The 19,177-nt window shown below is 34.4% G+C and overlaps 3 protein-coding genes across 3 annotated transcripts; 1 reads left to right on the top strand and 2 right to left on the bottom strand.

Annotated features, from left to right (window-relative positions):
- Positions 1-1,046: 1,046 nt before the first annotated feature.
- Positions 1,047-2,891, bottom strand: LOC149002093 (GDSL esterase/lipase 7-like). Its single transcript, XM_089137523.1, has 5 exons — positions 2,634-2,891; positions 2,304-2,434; positions 1,959-2,207; positions 1,636-1,888; positions 1,047-1,548 (listed from the first exon to the last, which is right to left on the bottom strand). The coding sequence occupies exons 1-5, from the start codon at positions 2,884-2,886 to the stop codon at positions 1,340-1,342; spliced, it is 1,095 nt and encodes a 364-aa protein (XP_088993649.1). The 5' UTR covers positions 2,887-2,891; the 3' UTR covers positions 1,047-1,339.
- A 6,035-nt stretch (positions 2,892-8,926) lies between these two features.
- Positions 8,927-9,795, bottom strand: LOC149002092 (putative glutathione S-transferase). The gene is made up of 2 exons (XM_089138418.1): positions 9,452-9,795; positions 8,927-9,366 (listed from the first exon to the last, which is right to left on the bottom strand). The coding sequence occupies exons 1-2, from the start codon at positions 9,776-9,778 to the stop codon at positions 8,998-9,000; spliced, it is 696 nt and encodes a 231-aa protein (XP_088994544.1). The 5' UTR covers positions 9,779-9,795; the 3' UTR covers positions 8,927-8,997.
- Positions 9,796-16,074: 6,279 nt separating this feature from the next.
- Positions 16,075-16,900, top strand: LOC149002091 (uncharacterized). Its single transcript, XM_089138634.1, has 3 exons — positions 16,075-16,079; positions 16,365-16,485; positions 16,769-16,900. The coding sequence occupies exons 1-3, from the start codon at positions 16,075-16,077 to the stop codon at positions 16,898-16,900; spliced, it is 258 nt and encodes an 85-aa protein (XP_088994760.1).
- Positions 16,901-19,177: the final 2,277 nt, after the last annotated feature.

Raw genomic sequence — 19,177 nt, 5'->3', positions numbered from 1 at the left:
ATTATTATTTTACGGTTAGGTCAAGGTCAAAGTTAGGGCATGTCAAGGCAAAGTATCTAACATGGTAAGCCTTGCAGGGTTAAGCTTAGGACCAGATCTGAGGTCAAAGTTGTAAAAAGCCTGACCTAACCCTTGCCTATCTCGACTTAAGCTTACCCAACGTTGGGAGTATACATTTATATATAATAAAATGAACTAGTAAAGTAACTCAAATATACTTCTAATGTCGAATCAAGATCAACTAGGATATAAATAAAGCATTGGTTTACCAAAAATAATAATAATGATAACATAAAATATAATAAAACATTGGGTTGAACTTTTTTGGTGTCAAGGTAATAGCTATGAATAGTCATTGACTCTCGAGAATGGGTAGAAGATTAAGAATGTTAGACCATAAAGAAGCTATCAATTCAAATCCCATTTAAGTTGGGCTAGCCTGTTTCTCAAGTTCCATACTTTGAGACTTTATGTTCATAATAATGTCATGCTCGCTTTGATATTCTGGAGAAACAAATCTTGGTTGAATTGCATTCGCCTAATGGATACAATTTGCTCATCATAAGAGTTCGTATGGTCTCGATGTACTTCTATCTTCAAGACTTCAACAAATGGCCCCACATTCAATGCAAGTCGAAACATATGGCTTCTGGGCTGGTTAAAAATGCTTTTAATGACAATGTTAATTCATTATTCTTTACAACAGGTCTTGAGGACTTTTTGGTTCATCATGCAATTGCTCTAGGTTTACATACAACTTTATTGATCTTAGTAAAAGGTGCTTTAGATGCACGTGCTTTTATGTTAATGCCAGATAAAAAGGATTTGGTTTATAGTTTTCTTTGCAATAATTCGGGACGATGTAGTACTTGTGATATTTCAGCTTGAAATACATTTTATTTGGCAGTTTTTTAGATGTTAAATAATATTGGATAAGTTACTTTTTATTGGCATTGGAAACACTTCACATTATGACTGGGTAATTAGCCCCCACCCCACCAAAAAAAAGAAAGAGAAGAAAAGAAAAGAAAGAAAGAAAGAGGGAACTGAACATGACAATTAATTTGTATTAAGAAAAGAAAAAAATTTCATCTGGAAAAATCTAGATGAAATTTCTCTTGAATCTAGCTTTGTTTCTTGGGTTTTTGACTCCATTTATGTACCAAAAAGAAAAAAGGGTAACTCAACATGACAATTGAATTAACAACTAGAAACTAATAGATTGTGAGGAACCAAAAATTTCCAACCCCAGGCCTTTATTTGGTTTAAAAATGGGTACAATCACAAAAAAGACTATGTTTAGCTTTCATATTCTTGTTGAGAACTGCATCACTGCTGTTTACTTCTGAGTGAGCTGTAGAATGTTTATTGGAATGCATTGGGTAGTACCATAGAAGCAACCAGTTGCAAAGAAGGAGTTTGAAGCTTCTGTAGGATGAACTCCATCCCAGTATATATGTGTATTCCTGTCCAGGCAAGGTTGATCATCACGGACACATTGTGAACCTGTATTCTTTGTAACACAGCAAGCCTTTGTAGTTGTGAACCCTGCAACAATGGATTTCTAGTTAGTTACAGAATATCAAGATCAGAATAAATAAGTACATGAGGAAGACTTTTCTGTCTAGCTAGTACCATATGCAGAAGGATTTTGGTTCGTTACATAGCTGCTTGCATAAAATTCTGCCATAACAAAATTTGAGCCCTTGAGGTTGGTTCTTAGTTCTTGTAACATAGCTGGTAAGCCTGCATTGTAGAGGGATATTAACCGATTTACATTCTCTGCACACCCAGTTGTAAGATTTTGGCTCTTTAGTAAGGATGGTGTACACCCACTAGGGCCTAGATTGAACACCAAAAACTTTCTAGCTCCCAGTTTGTAAAGATCCTGCAATTTTATATCCCAAAATGAGAATTTCATATGAAAAGAGAAGAGCTTAGTGTGTGAATATCAGTACCTGTAGATATTTTCTGAGTTTTTTTCTTAGAAGGCTGGCAAATTTCACTGGGCTGTACAAGTGACTACTATTGTAATATGAAGGTACGAGATAGTTGTTGAGATAGTCATTGCTGCCAATGTTTACCAGAAAAATGGATTTGGATAAGTAATGTAAAAGCTTGTCGTTGGTTTTAAAGTTCTTGGGCAAGTAGTGTTTGACTGTCTTTCTGAAGAACTTAATCTGTATCGGCAATGGCAAAATAGTTCCCTGTATGACAAACCCAGAAGGTTACTGAGGCTAAGATTTGAACAATCTTCGAATTCACCATCAACTTCACAAAATCTAGGTAACATCTTTACTTACTATTGCTGAACCTGTTTCTTGAAGGATGCCAGCTGCCCCTGATGCATAATTTATTCCAGTAATGGTTTTCAACTTTTGAGCCTTTGAAAGACCCAAAAATGGAGGAACCAGAGGTAACCCAAGAAACTGAGCTGGAATTGAAGTCACAAATCAACAAATAATCTTATTAAGATCACAAGACAAAGAAAGAATAGAGGACAAGATTAACTATAAAATCATTATAAGCTAGTTGCCATATCTTCGCACTGAAGATTAGCAGGTGAAGGGAAGAAGCCATGACCATATCTTGTTGATCACTGCATATGTTGAATCACTCATGAACCCACTTACCTAAAATATCTGCAAAAGTTTTGCCATTGCTGAATCTACCAGTTGGACCAGCAGGGAAGTCTATGCCATACGGTTTGAAATTCACCTTTGCAGTTGTATTAAGGAAATCATTATTGCCACTATCAACAAGAGAGTCTCCAAATACATACAAGGCTGGGGAGAGGTGGGCACCTAAGCACTTTGCCAAGAAGAAATAAGGAAGCAAGCAAAGTAAGATTAGGTTCATGGGCCTCATGGCAAAGCTGTTAGCCATGTTCTTTCTTGAGTGTTCTTTGGAGTAATAAAATTAAGATATTTATAAGAAGAAGATCTTGTTTTGATTCTATTTCTCCAATAAAAAAAATGAAGGAACAGTTTCCAATTTCTAGCATTATGTGTTAAAACTACCCTTGTAGTTGGTAATTCATTTTAGCAATCTATTAACCAACTCAATGAAACGTGAAGCACTGGGTCTCTAAATCCAACCTTACCCAGTCTTCTTGAGTTTCACCTTATTTCAACTATTGAGTTTCACTTGACTCAAACCTCTCCTGATCAGTTCTACTTAATCTCACCTACCTTGTAACCACTGTAGTCTCCAATAGAGTTAAAACTCTTTCTTTGCTGTATATAAAGAGAACCTGTAACGTGAAAGCAATCAAGTAAATTATTTCAACAACAGAAACAAGTCTTTTGCAATCTAATCTACCATGCTGGTGTGTTCTTCTTTTCCTTTGTGTCTTCTAACCCTTGTGGGGAGATTCCTACAGAAAGTATCATATTATTATATGCAAATATGGTAATGATGACCAAAAGGCCAAGGTTTTCTATTTCTTTTTCACCATATTTTCAAGTATGCAGATTTTGACCGGATATTCACATTAATAACTCGTGACAAATCATGCAAAGTGTGAAATTCTCAATGCAAACCCAGTAACATATGATACGTCTTACTCCAAAAAGTAGAACGCCATAGAATTTAATAAAAGACCTTTGTCTTCAGCTTCCTGTTTATATATGTAGCTATTATAACTTGCAACCTAATCCAGATTATAGAAATGGAGTAAATACAATTGTTATATAGCACATGAAACTTGACTTGGCTTTACAGTTCAAAAGTTAGAACTAATCATGCAGTGTGACATCGATCTTAACCCTCTTTTATACTTTCAAGAAATCCATATTTAATCAACTCAGCCACAGTAAAACAAATTAAAATATGGTTTCTTGCATATGTCCAGAGTGTGAAAACTCGTGGCAATGATGGCATCACCTTAGATAAGAAGAAACCCTACTAACTATGTTAGAAATAAGAGAACACCTAGCTGTAAACTAACCATAATCTGCCCTTCTCAATCAACTAGCTGTTAGGAATTGATCTCCCTTGTCTTCCCTTGGTCATGGTTTCAGATAGGGGTGTAAACGGACGGATTCGGATTGGATAGTGATAAATACCATATCCGCATTCTATTATATTTGGACGGATTAGGATAATATCCTATTGGTTTTCGGACGGATTTTCAGTCGGATTCCGATGATAATCAGATAGTTATTTTCTTAAGTAGATTCTTCTAAATGGGCATAACAAATTTTCGACTATCTGTTTACATCTATACCATTTTATTTGTGAAGTCTAGGTTTGAAATTTATGAATTTAGCAACTTTGGTAGCTATTCTAGTAGAAAATTTAGAAAAATAGTCACATATCATAGGTAAAAAATTTATAAAAATAAGAAAAATAAATCTAAATAAGTAACTTAATCAGATAATTTTATTGGACGGATAATAATCGGTAAGAAGGGTATACCATATCCGCATCCTATTAGTAATTGGACGGATTCGGATACCCCTAAACGAATGCGGATGTGAATTCAAAAACGGATTTCGGTTATCCATTTACACCCTAGTTTCAAATGTTTCTGAAACAAGGACCTAATAAGCCTTCAAGTCTTCAAGCACCTTGCCAAGAAGTAATAACAACCAAACCAGTGGAGACAGGAGAAATATCTTGGGTATGTTTTCCCTTAGACTTCTATCATAACCCCGGGGCGGACCCGGGACAAAAGTGGGGGGGCCGAAGAAAAAGCGGATAACCCCCGCGGGAAGCACTAATGCATGTAGGGCCCATATTGATAATAATTTTTGACAAATATAGATAAATTAAAGCCAAAAAAAAAAAAAACATGAACAGCCCTAGAAAGCAACGCAAACCAAAATTTTCTTTGTTAGTAGATGCAAACCAATGGTAGTTTACCACAACATAGACATTTTATTCACAGTATAAAATCAAATAACAAAAATTGTAAAATAAATAAAGAAACAAATAGTATAAAATCAAATAAAAATAATAAAAAAATAGAAACGATAAATAAATTGAGAAAGAGAAAGAATACCTAATTGTGGAGAAGATTTTTTCCAATTTTCCAACCCATACTTATAGAAAGGGAAGAGAATAAATAAAAGAGAATATGAGAGAGGAGAGAATAAATACGATTGAGGAGTTAATTTCTAATTAGGAATGAAATTTGAATACCTAATAAGATTTTTTCAAAATTTCCTAACTCACGTATAAAAAGATAAGAGAATAAATAGGAAGAAAACAGAGAGAGAAGAAAAGAGAGAAGAAAGGGGAGAATAAATAGGGAAATAAAGAAACAAATAGTATAAAATCAAATAAAAATAGTAAAAAAATAGAAACGATAAATAGATTGAGAAAGAGAAAGAATACCTAATGTGGAGAAGATTTTCCAATTTCCTAACCCATACTTGTAGAAAGGGAAGAGAATAAAAGAAAGAGAATATGAGAGAGGAGAGAATAAAACGGATTGAGGAGTTAATTTCTAATTAGGAATGAAATTTTGAATACTAATAGATTTTTTTCAAAAATTTTCCTTAACCCACGTATAAAAAGATAAGAGAATAAATAGGAAGAAAACATGAGAGAGAAGAAAAGAGAGAAGAAATGGGAGAATAAAAGTGATTGAGGAACTAGTTTTAATTTGGAATGACATATATCCATATATACCAAAAATGGTCTCAAATTGGGGGGAGGCCAAAAGTGACATTCACAGAGAAGAGAAAAAGCTGAAGAAAAATAAAGGAATTAGCATAAAGACCAAAAATTAAGGAATATATAACAAATTTTAAAAAATCCGGGGGGGGCCATGGCCCCCCTGGCCCCAATGCAGGTCCGCCCTGACTTCCCCAAATGGTTTAACTATATAGGAAGGAGTGACTGATTATATTTTTGCAAGGTCTTAGCTATGTCTCTTGACTTCCATCTAACTTGCCAAATGGTTAAGAGAATTTGATTAATATAACTCTCAAATGACTAGATAACAAGTTAGACTAGATTTGCCTAAAACAAGGACGACCAAGGACTTCGAGCACTTTGCCAAGAAGTAATATATAACAAGAAAGTCAGTAGAAATCGAAAAAACTTAAGGTCTTAATTATCTTTGTTTTCTTGACTTCTAACATAACTTGCCAGATGGTTTTCATTGGAAGAAAGAGAAGCTCTTATAGATAATACTTATGTAATGACTTTGACAACTAGTTACTTTAGATTTGTCTCAGTAAAATCAGTGAAACATGAGAAACACAATTAGGGGCCTAGAAGCAGTGAATTCTAAGAACCCAAAATTCTGAACAAAACCATGCATACTTGGTGATGGCCAATGTAGAAAAAGGGTCATTCTTTTGAAAGTGTTCAGGCCACAAAACAGACCTAGCTTGGGACTTTTCTTATGGTGAAAATTGATCTTCATACAAACAAGTCTAGATATTTTATTGACTATTCTATAGTAATCAACTTGTCAAATGGTTTTCATGGGAAGAAAGAAGGCTCTTATTATACTTGTGTAATTAATGACTTGATGAGAAGTTGCTTCAGATTTATCTAGCAAAGTCAGTAGAGATCGACAGGAGAGACGTTTTAGCCATGTTTTCTGGATCGACTTCTATCATAACTTGTCAAATGGTTCTCATCGGAAGAAGAGAAGCACTGATTTTACTTCTGGAGTAACTAAAGGACAAGTTGCTTAAGATTCGTCAAACAAGGAGCTTCGTAGAAATAATGACAAACAAAGTAGGTAGACACAGGAGAGAGAGAGAGGCTCTGATTAATTCTATTTTTTTCTTAATATTATCCTTAATGCTTCTTGGCCAGCTAACCATCTATCTGTCTGACTTGTATTAATTACAAGATTAATCTTCTGATTAATTAAGCTACGTACGATTATCAATGCAACTCATGCATATAGTACAACTTGTAATTCTATATTTAATCCATGGACTTTTCCTTCCCCCAAAAGGTGCTGTATTCAATAAATACAATGGCAAAATAACATTACAAGTTACAACAACTATGTTTTATTTATTTTTCATATATTTCTTTTCTTTTGTTAATCTTTGAGGTGTGGAGGTGGCAACAGCAATGGCGGAGGCGGTGGCAGTGGCAGTTGGTTGGTGGTGGCAATTTTAATGGGATTGTCTTCATATGATCATGATTTTCAATGTCATCCCCTGAGTTACCCTAGATAATTTATGGCACCCCTTGAGTTACTTAAAATATCGTTAAGAGATCTTACTCTTGTTATAATGGAAAATTGATTTTACCATATCACCGTTCGATGAAATTTAATGACATTCACATCTTGGCATTGAACTAGTCTCTTCACAAACACTAGCAGCCATGGTCGGTCTTTGAAATGGTTCGGGTCGGATGATTCGTTGATTAGTTTGGACAAACAGCAGTAGTGATCCTAGTATAGGCGTCATAATCGGGAGTCAGTAGAAGAACCCCTCTTCATAAGATAATAGACCACTGCAATCCAAATCGGTGGGAAGAAGATTGTAAGAGAAAAGGAATTAAAGGTGGAGACAAGGTTTAAAGTATATCCTGATGTGATATGGTACTAACCGATATATATTTATATTGAATACAACTAATACGATACATGTCAATAAGTCTTTGTTGGAAGTTACTAAAATATAATGACCAATATCATACACTAGGATGTGTCACTTAAAATCAACTAACCAATAGTACATGATTATTGCGGATCAGACGATGTGGCCCATGAGGGGAAGAAGAAAATGACATTTTCGTCTTTATACAATTATTGAATCTGTTCGCGTTAACTTAACGGCTATTCACTAATAGAAGGGGGTCCATGCGATATTATTGCAGTCAATAAGGGTATCATTGATTATTTGGATAAGTTAGGGGTGTCTTGAGAATTAAAGGATAACTGAAGGAGTATCACATAAAATTAGCTTTTTTTTTTTTGGGTGAAATGAACAGATTAGATGATGAAAATATATTGACATGTTTAGGCCCAACAGACTATTCAGTTTAATCACACCCGGCCCAACTTGAATCCTGACATGTCATTTGGGCTGAAAAGACCTAGTTGGAATCTATAGGATTCAGGGTTAGACTTCAGTTCTGCGTAATAATTGCGCAACACTTTGCTGCGACTAGATCTCAACCTTCCGTTTCTAAAAAAATGTGAAAATACACTTGTTTCAATGGTGAGTGGTCTCTAGTTTTACCCCAAATTCAATAGGCGTTGCGTAATTTGCTCAAAATTGTATATAAAATATGTTATTATTAAATATAGTATGAAATTCAGCTTGTACAATGTTTCTTTTTTTGGAAAAAGGGAGCACTTATTAAATAAATGGAAAAAAAAGAAAATTACATTCTGAAGAATTTCTTACTGTTAGCATCATCTTGAACAAAAACAGAAAGAGCTAACGGAAGAGCATCTGCAGCTAGATGGATTTTTTGGGAGGTATTAAGGAAACCTGACAAGAAGTCTGCATAAACTTTAATTTCCCAAACATGATGAACAAAATTACATATAAAAAAACCACCCCTTAGCTCCATAATCTTCATGATCAAATCAACAACCCTCCAAGATGTAGAAAAATACCCCTAAATAGATTGGATGGCCACCATGGAATTAGATCAAATTTCTATCATTGCCATACTTATTTCACGAGCAGTCTCCATGCCATGCTTGATCGCATATAATTCCAACCTAGTAATGTTTTTCTCATTATTACCACTTGCCAAAGCAAAAATAACCTTACCATAACGGTTTTCGACAATAGCTCTGTACCCATCATTGTCTTCTCGACTAGAACCATTACAATTTATAGCCACTCAATTACCTTCTGGCTTGAGCCATCTATGACAAACTGCCTTTGGAAGTTGAAAAATCACCACAATGTTTTTCTAATTTAAAATATTTCACTTCTCAGTCTCTTAAATTTCAAATAGAGAGAGAAGAGAGAGAGAGAGAGAGAGAGAGAGAGAGAGAGAGAGAGAGAGTGGAGAGAGACTTATTTATTTTCTTCAGTCAAAGAAGAAAGAGATTTATTTCAGTTCTTGAGTCAAAGAATCACACTTGACTTGGCGAAGTTCATTGAAAAAGGCACGCAGATCATCAGGTGGTGGAAGGGTCTCCTTAATGACATCGACTTCCAAAAAATTGTTCATCCATGAATGAAGTGAGGGGAACTTCTTTGAATTCCATACCTTGAAACAAGCAGATTCTTCAACCATCTCTAACCAATAAGCAATCCAACCAACCACAACATCCACAAATCCAATGCTCTCACCTCCAAAGAACCTTTTCCCCTTAATCTCTTCTTCAAGCACTTGTAAAGCCTCTGTTGCTGACTCTACAGCTTTCACTTGATCATCTCCAATGGAGCTGAAGGCTATCTCAATCTCCGGCAAGAACTACCCAAGAACAACAAAACCCATGTCAAATTTTTGTCATATAATTTGAAGAAAAGGAAAGAATTGAAATTAACACAAACCTCACCTTCTCATCTGCAAATTTAGCCCAGAAAAGTGCCAGTGCTCTGTCATAAGGGTCAGTGGGCAATATGGGATTCTTCATCCATGTCTCCTCTATATACAGGAGAATGATTACTGATTCAGGTATGGCTTTACCACCATGAATGAGTACTGGAACCTTCTTATGAACTGGGTTTGATGACAGCAACAACTGGCTCTTGTTTGCGAGGTCTTCTTCTATGAATTCGTATTCTATTCCTTTCAGCTCCAACACCCATCTAACTCTCCAGCTAAATGGACTTAACTTTGTTCCCAAGAGCTTCAACTCCTCTTCCTCTTCCTGCATCTTCATGATGAAGCTGTGTTGTCCTCCTGGTCACAATCTGCTTTAAAAGCACTAACCCAGATGACCAAACTCATCCAGACAAGACATAAGCCAAAAGCCTTCATAAGACACTCATTACTGGATCTTGAGATGTAAGATTCCAGATTGTATGTGCATTTTACAGCAATGTGGTTGGTTATTGTTTATCTTGTAAGGATTCTGAATCTAGCTAGTGGTTCTTCTGTTCAAGTTGGTTACAGTTCTACTCACCCTAACATTTTCCATTTTTGGTCCTCATGTTTAAGTTGTTCAACTGCTTATATCCTACTAATGCAAACACAATGGGTTATTGGAGGCTTTGATTTGCCATTCTGATGACCTATAAAGGATCTGATTAAAGATTGGAAGGAGTTTTGGAATACGATTTGGACCCAAATGAAATGTAGTGGGTAGCAAAAGTGGCCTCACTGGTCACTACCACATGACAGTAGGTCCCTTCAATTTTGGAAAATTCTTTCTGGTAAACCATACCATGATTGAACTTGTACCCGTCAATTTTGATCAAGATTGGTTTGGAATCAGCGAGAATTGATCTCTAAAACCCTAGAATCAGTCCTTAAACGTGAACAATGAAAAAGACAATTTAAGAATTATAATTTTTCTAGGAAAGGTCAAACTTGGATTTTTTTTTTTTTTTTCTGAAGTAACTATCTTTTCGGCAAAAAAAAGGACAAAAAAATTTCCATGGCTTATTAGAGGATATTTTTTCTTTTTCCTTTTCGGTAATAACTTAGAGAGGAATTAATGGATTGTATTTTTTGGATAGAAATTAAAAGATTAATTAGTGATAGCATTCTGCTAGTTTTGTTTTTTGGCCAAAACAGAAGAGCATATAAATATTAAATGAAAGAGTTTAGGTCAAAAGACTTGTACAAACAAGAAGAATCCACAATAAAAAAATGTGGTATACCCCATCAAGTTCAATTTAAGGAAAATCGGTAAGCACCCCTAGTAGAAAATCAGCAAACTGATTGTCAACCTTAGGAATATAATCTAAAAAAAACCTTATTAAACAAAGAGCAAAGTCTCAAAACATCTATAACTAAACTGAAACTCACCCAATTTAAAGAGGATTGGAGACATTGAAGAAAAAAACAATAGGTAATTAATCCGAATGAATATGAAAATCAATAGCTCCTAAAGCAGAGTTAAGAAGAATGCCATCTCTAATGGCTTCAAGTTCAACTATGGTTGCCGAAAAATTAAGTCCACATTTTCTTTGAGCATCCACAAAACCACCATTGTAATCCCACATAATGCAACCTTTACTTTCTTTGTGTGAAATACTATCCCATGATCCATCCACAAAAATTTGAAAGAGAGCAAGTTCCTCGTTAATGATATGACTTTGCCTTAAATAAGGTTCCGCACTTACAAAACCTTTGAAACTCCCTAATGTGAAGTTGTATACCTGCACATAGACAAGAGAAGGTAGTCATTGTATGTATTATATAAGCATTAACCACTCTAAATAGAATTGCATTCTTAGTATTCCATATGCTCCAAGCTAATGCACTCCACGTCTGATTCACCAAAGTTAAATTGTCACAATTTTTGATAAATTCCATCCAATCATATAAATTTGTCCTTTAGGAAATCAAATGTATTAGTATAGAGGGGGGATAGTCTCCAACACTCATTTGTATGAAAACAAAAAAAACAAAGCATGACATACATTCTCCAAACCATGCCCCTAAATTAGACAGAGGGGTGTAAGTGTAACACCTCAAAACAAGGGAGTTTTCAATTGCGATTACCTCAAATGAGGATCCCCACAGAAAATGTTTAATTTTTGGGAGAGTAGGAATCTGCCAAATATGTTCGCAATACTCAGATGAGGAGGAAGAAGAAGCCACGTTACCTTGGTCATAGACTTTCTTGGTAGAGGACAAAAATGTAGGGACTTAATGACAACCTTGTATGATTCCTCTTTGTGGCACAATATTCTTAAAAAATGCATTATTAATTTTGATTTGATATTTAATAGTGGTGATGCATTGCATAACTTATTAAACCCATCTAACATCAAACCCCTGATGTCTTATAGTGTGTTTAATGTATGACCACTCTAATTTATTATAGGCCTTGCAAAGAGCCAACAAAAGAGCCATATATCCAGATGTTAATTTGAATTTGTGCATAAAGTGTAAATACTCATGAGCAAGATAAATATTATCCAAAATAGCTCGACTCTTGAAACAAAGGCACTCTAAGTCTGCCTAATAATAGACCTCAAGATGAGTTTTAATCAGTTAACTAAACATTTAGCTATGACTTTATATGTAGTAGTACATAGACTGATAGATCTAAAGTGAGAAACATCCTGAGAATGGGTTCTCTTGGGAATTAGGGAGATGATGGTTTTATTGAGACTTTGCAGCATATGATATAATGCAAGTAAGAGTGCTACTAAGAAACTCCTAGGGAGGGATAGGGGAAGAGGTTGTCAAGAGGGAATTGAAGTGAGACCATATTTCAGAATGGATTTGAGAATCCTTAGACAACCAATTATCCAATCTATCTTTAATTTTTGTGATGGAGTTTTCCTGTCTTCTTTATGCGGTGGAAGCATGGAAAAATTTTATGTTTCTATCACCTTCCTACAACCATTCGACTCTAGATCTCTAGCACCAAAAGTTTTCTTATGCTAGAAGAGGTTTCTCAATTTCTCTTTTCAGTTCAATTTCTTTCTTAGTAAAATTTTCAAAAAAAAGGTTTTGTATGATAATCTTCTAACAGTTGAGCTAACCAGGAAATTTCCTTTGAGACATTATGGAAAGTATCTTTACTACATAGCCCTAAGGATTTTGTGCAATTCTTAATCTTTTGATGAAGTTTGTAAGGAGGGGAGCCAAGATTGTGTGAATTCCAACCAATGGAAATTTGGGTGGTTAGGTCAGAGTGATCTTCCCATTTGGTCTCATATAATGAAATCTCATAGGTCGTTTGTTTGCTAGATTTAGGGAGACTTCAAAAGGGGTGTGATCTAACCCCACCATGACATACCTATGACTTTGGACACTACCATATAACTCAAGGAACTCAAATTACCAAAGGCTCGATCAAGACACTTCTTGACTAAATCCCTTCCCTATTTTTTATTTGACCAAGAAAATTTAGGCCCAGTTTTGACTTCTAATAGATTGTAACTCTCAATGGACATTCTAAATCAATCCATTTGTGCCTATGGTTTTGGGGATCCCCCCTCCCTCCAAATTTTTTCTCATTGTTTAAAATTTCATTAAAATTACCAAGAATAAGCCAAAGAAAACTTACAGATGATCCGATGTATGAAAGTTCATACCATATTCTCTCTTGCTCCTCTAGTTCAAGGTGCCCATATACCAAAGTACTCCTAAATTCTACAGTAGAGATCAAAACCTTGATAGCAAATCTACAATGTTAGTTGAAAAAGAAAGGATAGTGACAGAAACATTACTATTCCAAAGTAAACAATACCACCGGACAAAACTATAGGATTAATAGAAAACACATTATTAAGATACTACTTCCTTGACACTCTGTACAATTCAACATCGCCTTGCTTTGTTTCCAACAACATGGCAATGCTAGACCTACCTTTCTTGCAAATCTTGTGTATATAGCTTTGAGTGGGGGGGGGGGGGGGCAAGTCCTTGACAATTCCAACATAGAAGCCTCATGATGAATTGGTAGGGTGATTAGGGCCAGCTTGCCTCGCCATTACAATAATGATTGGGAGGTATCCCCTAGCTCTCATGATAGTTTGGAACTTGCCTACAAATCTCCCCCCAGCCCCACAATCTTTATACATTTTCCAAGAGATTCATCTCAGGTAAATGCATATACATTTTCTCATTATAGAATCTAAACTATATAATCCAACAGAATAAACTCATATAATAAAGGAGAAAACATAAAGAGAAAAAAATAAAATTGAAATATCCAAGAAATGAATGGTAAGTAGAATAGAGTGGGAATCAGTGGTGGAGCCACATTGGGGCCAGAGGGGATGGTCCCCCGATTTTTTCTAAAATTTGAAAAATACTCCTATATTTTTTCCTTATTTCTCTCTTCACATGTGAAATACCACTATTTGCCCCCCCCCCCCACAAAAAAAAAGTACAATAAGAGTTTAAGGTAAAGATGATGGGTATAGATGTCATTCTTAATCATTATCTTACGATTACCATTAAACCATAGTTTTAAGGAACAAAAACTTAAATTCTAATTAAAAACTAACTCATGATCCATGAATTTCTCCTTGTTTATTCTCTCATATTTACATTCTTATTTATTCTCTCATGAATCTCCTTTTTTAGTCCTTTTTTTATTCTTTTTTTTTTCTCACACGTCTCACAAAACATTGTAGTAGTTAGTAGACATTGGAGTTTTTCTAAATCTTCTCCACAATTATCAAATTTTTACTCTCTCTTTCTCAAATTATTCATCTTTCTTTCTCACTCACCATTTTTCTAGTATTCTTTTCAGAAAGCATAATTGATTTTTTTAATTTATTTATTTCATTGTTCTTTTTTTCCTCAATTTATTTGTATTTTCCCAATTTTGTTGTTGTATTGTTTGTTTTTATGAGTTTTGTTTTTTTCTCTTTTCTTTCTTTCTTTCTTTATGTTGATTATTTTAGTTAGTATTTTTTCTAATTATCTTTTATTAATTTGTTTTTCTCTCTGATTTTTTTTTTCTATTTATTTTTTGTGATTCTTTTTAGAAAACAATGACCTTATTGAAAGTTTTTTAACTTTTTTCAATTTAATGGAATTAATGATTTTTTTTTCTAATATTGTATATTTGTATAATTGTGTTATAGCATTGAACTAATTATTGAAGTAATTATTCTATTATAAAAAAAAATTATTGAAGTAATTGAACTAATTGATAGAATCTGACTCTTATTCTATTTAGAAACATATATTAGCTAACAATTAAACAAATTCTATGGTAAATGGAATACAAAGTTGAGTTGTTTAGTTTAATATTTATTTGAGTTTTCGAATTTAACAATAAATCAAATTGAATGGATATAAGTGAGACTTTGGGAGAACAAACTGCTATTGTTGTTTTTTTAGAATTGAGTGGTGCGGTTCTCTGAAGTAGAAAAGTTTGTTTAACCATGGGAAAGAAGTTTACCATTGAATATTTTTTAAAAGAAAAAATGATGAGAATGACATAGTTGATGCATCACTCCCTATCTCTATTTTTGAGACATATAACTAGTGAAAGCGTCATAAACCATCCACAATACCTGAAAGTGAACAAAATAATTATTTTGAGCGTAATCTCGAGTTGAGAAAACAGATGTTGTAAATATGTTTAAAACTTCATATAAATATTTATTTTAATTGTGTCTTTTATCCATGGTTTTATTTAGTCCCACATCGGGTTGAGAGGATCTAATTATATGGTTTATATATAGTAAGGGCTCATGTATTATTAATTTGCCTGAAGCATATTGTGACCCTGCCATGATTATATATATATATATATATATATATAATATATATATAGCCATAGATATATATATATATATATATATATATATATATATGACTTGGGACTTGGGTAGTGGGCTTTGATCTGGAAGGCCCATTTTGTCATGGGCCCTATTCTGGAAAGCCCGCAGCTAGGTGATTACGTGGAGATGCCATTAGAGAGGCACTTTTCAAGAGGGGAGGTCAGTGGACAGGTACCTTCTTGAAGGGAGTTGAGCTGAAAGGTACCTCAACAAAGAGAGGTGACCTTACCCTTCACCCACAGCCTTTGGAGCTCTATATAAAGCCATTCCCGAGTTCATTCTAAGTATTGAATTTTCCTCATTCTCTTTCTGTCTCTCTCTCCCTATTGTTGTTCTGTCAAGCAGTGAACATTACCTGATACACCTGAAGTAACCTTTCTGGGGTGCAACCTTAAAGGTTGGGCTGATTGATCTTGGGGTGAAGACACTGTAGAACCCGTATTGCACAATTCGGGGTGTCTAAATACCTTAAAGAAAGTACCTCTGGTACGTTTCAGCTCAATTGACAGTATTTGTGAGAACAAGCATTCAATTATAATTTTGCAGATTCATCAACATCGTTTCAACAACAGATTTCGGATTATCGGTCAGTTGGTCAATGTGATGAAATTAAACGTTGTTATATAAAGCTGGACTATATTAGCCTATTCTTCAAGAGTATCCGAGATCTTGACCATCAAGTCATCCTCAACATTTCAGTCTTCATGGTTCAAGGTTCATCCTTCTTGGTTAGAGTATTCTCCTTCAAAAGATGCAGTATTTTGTTTGCCATGCTTTCTCTTCAATAAGCTTGGAGCAAACTCAGGACAAAGGTCATTCACTCTTGATGGATTTAAAAAATATGAAGAAAGTGGGTGGAAGAAACTGTGCTTTAATAAATCATATGAGAAATGAAATCAACTCATGTCACGAAGCTGCTGAAAATGATTGTGCAAACTTGATGAAGCAACATCAACGCATTGATCTAATGCTTGAAAAACATACGTCTCAAGAAATTGAAAACAATTGATTATATTTGAAAGGCTCAATTGATGTAATCAGATTGCTTGCGTCTCAAGGTTGTGCTTTTAGGGGTCATGATGAAAACAAATATTCAACTAATAGAGGTAATTTTATTGAATTCTTAAAGTTGATAACTTCTTATAATGATAAAGTTGAAATAGTTATGTTGGATAACGCTCATCAAAATGCATCATATACACCACCTCAGATAAAAAAAAAAGGTGATTTTACATATTATAGCAAATAGAGTGAAGAGAGAAATTTGCAAAGAGATTGGTAATCCAAAGTTCTGCCTAATAGTTGATGAATGTTGTGATGAATCTAAAAGAGAGCAGATGGCTATTGTTTTAAAGTTTGTTGATAAAAAAGGATATGTACAAGTGCCTCACTTCTTCTTTTTATTTATTTTTTTCAATAATCTTATTCATATTTCAAATACAAAGACCTTGACTTTGAATACTACTATTTTTTCTACTCTTTTTCATAATGCGCTTAACATTCACAATATTCGAGGTCAAAGATATGATGGAGCAAGTAATATGCAAGGCGCGAGTGAAAGGGGTTACAAGCCTTAGTAGTTATTGACTGTACATATGTCTATTATATCTATTCTTTAGCTTATCGTTTGCAATTAACATTAATTGCAATATCTAGAAGTGTTGATCTAGTTGAGAAGTTCTTCTGCAAATTGGTGTCTATTATTAATTTTGTTAGTGCATCTAGTAAGCGAAATGATGACTTAAAAGTTGTTCTTACTTTTAAAATTGCTTATTTGATCTCCATTGATAAACTTGAAATTAGAAGCGGGCTTAATTAGATTGAAAATTTACAATGGCCTGGAGATACTCGTTGGAATTCTCACTTGAGATCTATTTCAATTTTGATAAATATGTATGGTGCTACATGTGATATTTTGATCAACATGATTAATAAGGGGACTACTTTACCACAGAGAGTTGAAGCGGAATCGACCTATGATACATTGACCTCATTTGATTTTGTTTTGATTCTGCATTTAATGAAAGAAATTATGGACATCACTGATGAGATTTGTCAAACTTTGCAACGGAAGTCTAAAGACATCTTAAATATTATTCATTGTGTCTTCTACAAAAAAAATTATCCAAGAAATGAGAGATATTAGATGGGAGGGGCTTTAGCTAAGGTGATTGCTTTTTGTCAAAAGCAGAACATTGATGTCCCTAACATGAGTATTCAATTTGTTGGAAGGAAAGGTCGAGCTTGCCATCCATAAGATGATTTTACGATTGAACAACACTATCGAAAAAATATTTTTATGCTACAATTGATAGCCAGTTGGATGTACTAAATAGTAGATTCAATGAGCATGCTATGAAGTTGTTTACTCTTAGTTCTTGTTTGGATTCTAGAAGTGGTTTTGAGAATTTTCAAATTGATGACATTTGTAAGCTTGTGGCTAAATATTATCTCCAAGATTTTACTGAGCATGAGAGTAAGCGCTTGAAAGCACAATTGCAACACTATGAGGTTGATGTAGTCAAATGTTCAAATTATCAGAATATGTCAACCATCAGTATTCTGTGTCATTGGTTGGTGAAGACAACAAGATCTAAGGCTTATCCACTTATTTTGATTAATTACACTCTTGATTATTATTCCCGTTTCTATTGCAACTTCAGAACGAGTATTTTCTGTCATCAGGATTATTCAAACTGAATTGCAGAACATGATGTAAGATGTTTTTCTCATAAATTCTATGATTTTATATATTGAAAGGGAAATTGTAAAAAAATTAGTACATAATCAATAATTGAGGATTTTCGCGACCTCAAAGATCGTTGAGTTCCACTATGATAGTGACACTAGAGAGGTGTTATGTAGTTTTTTCACTTGTTCTTGTTTTTCTAAGGAATTATTTTGAATTATTATTGGCTTTTTAAATATTAGTAACATAAATTATGTAATCATTATCCCCCCCCCCCCCCCCCCCCCCGACGTTGAATCCTGGTTCCGCCCCAAGTGGGAACGATTTCCTAAAACAAAGATAAACTATTCTTGCCACTTGCCACCATGAACTTACTGTTTGCAAAGAGAAAAGCTACAACAAGAAAGAAAAGAAGAAGCTACCATCGTTTCTAAGCTAAAAAACTAGTTGCAGGTGGTTGAAGATATCAAAGACTAAAACCGCTAAATAGTGCTTAGTCAATCATCAACCATTAACAAAATAGAGAGGGAAGATAGCATAAAGATATCATGAGAGAAGAAAAATCATTAATAAACTATTAGCATTTGAATATACAATCTACACTAAAAATGAAAAGAAAATTCAAAGATTTGCATTAGATCAAAAGAGACTGTAACATTGTTAACTCGTTAACAATAACCATGATGTGTTTTCCATTAACATTGCTACATCACTCATATCTTCTTTATTCTCTTTCCTCTCTTTTTTTTTTTTTTTTTTTTTTTTGTACGGTTAACTTTATTCAGACGAAGTACGGTTACAACCGCCCAACTCCTAGGACAACAAATCCAGGAGCTAGGGAGAGCTCATAGGCCAGAAACACCTAGAACCAGAAGAAAGATCACTACGGGCCAAAGCATCCGCAACCAAGTTAAAGGAGCGGGAAATCCAGGAAAAAGAAACAAGGGGGGCATAGAAAGAGCTAAAATCCCATCCACTATAGGGGAGATAGAAAGGATATCAAAGCCACCAGCTTGCAACATAGAGATGGCTGACAAGCAGTCTGATTCCTGCATCACAAACTTGTAACCAGATTGAATTGCAAATAGAAGGCCCTCTTTCATAGCTTCTAGTTCACCTTCCATAGCTGAGCACATCCTACGAAAATCAGAAATTGCAAAGAGAA

This window comes from Hakea prostrata, chromosome 10, assembly GCF_041222555.1.
Source record: "Hakea prostrata isolate BN-2017 chromosome 10, UWA_Hpros_2, whole genome shotgun sequence".
NCBI classification, from domain to species: Eukaryota; Viridiplantae; Streptophyta; class Magnoliopsida; order Proteales; family Proteaceae; genus Hakea; species Hakea prostrata.
The sequence above is the reverse complement of the archived record's forward strand: the minus strand, read 5'-3'. Positions and strand labels throughout refer to the sequence as shown.

Excerpts from the sequence above, each read along its gene's own strand:
- LOC149002093 (XM_089137523.1), bottom strand. The coding sequence starts at position 2,886 with ATGGCTAACAGCTTTGCCATGAGGCCCATGAACCTAATCTTACTTTGC. Across the intron at positions 2,435-2,633 it reads AACTTTTGCAGATATTTTAG|CTCAGTTTCTTGGGTTACCT; the intron begins GTAAGTGGGTTC and ends CTTCAATTCCAG. Across the intron at positions 1,889-1,958 it reads AACTCAGAAAATATCTACAG|GATCTTTACAAACTGGGAGC; the intron begins GTACTGATATTC and ends ATAAAATTGCAG.
- LOC149002092 (XM_089138418.1), bottom strand. The coding sequence starts at position 9,778 with ATGAAGATGCAGGAAGAGGAAGAGGAGTTGAAGCTCTTGGGAACAAAG. Across the intron at positions 9,367-9,451 it reads CTAAATTTGCAGATGAGAAG|TTCTTGCCGGAGATTGAGAT; the intron begins GTGAGGTTTGTG and ends GTTCTTGGGTAG.
- LOC149002091 (XM_089138634.1), top strand. Across the intron at positions 16,486-16,768 it reads ATAATGATAAAGTTGAAATA|ACCTTGACTTTGAATACTAC; the intron begins GTTATGTTGGAT and ends TCAAATACAAAG.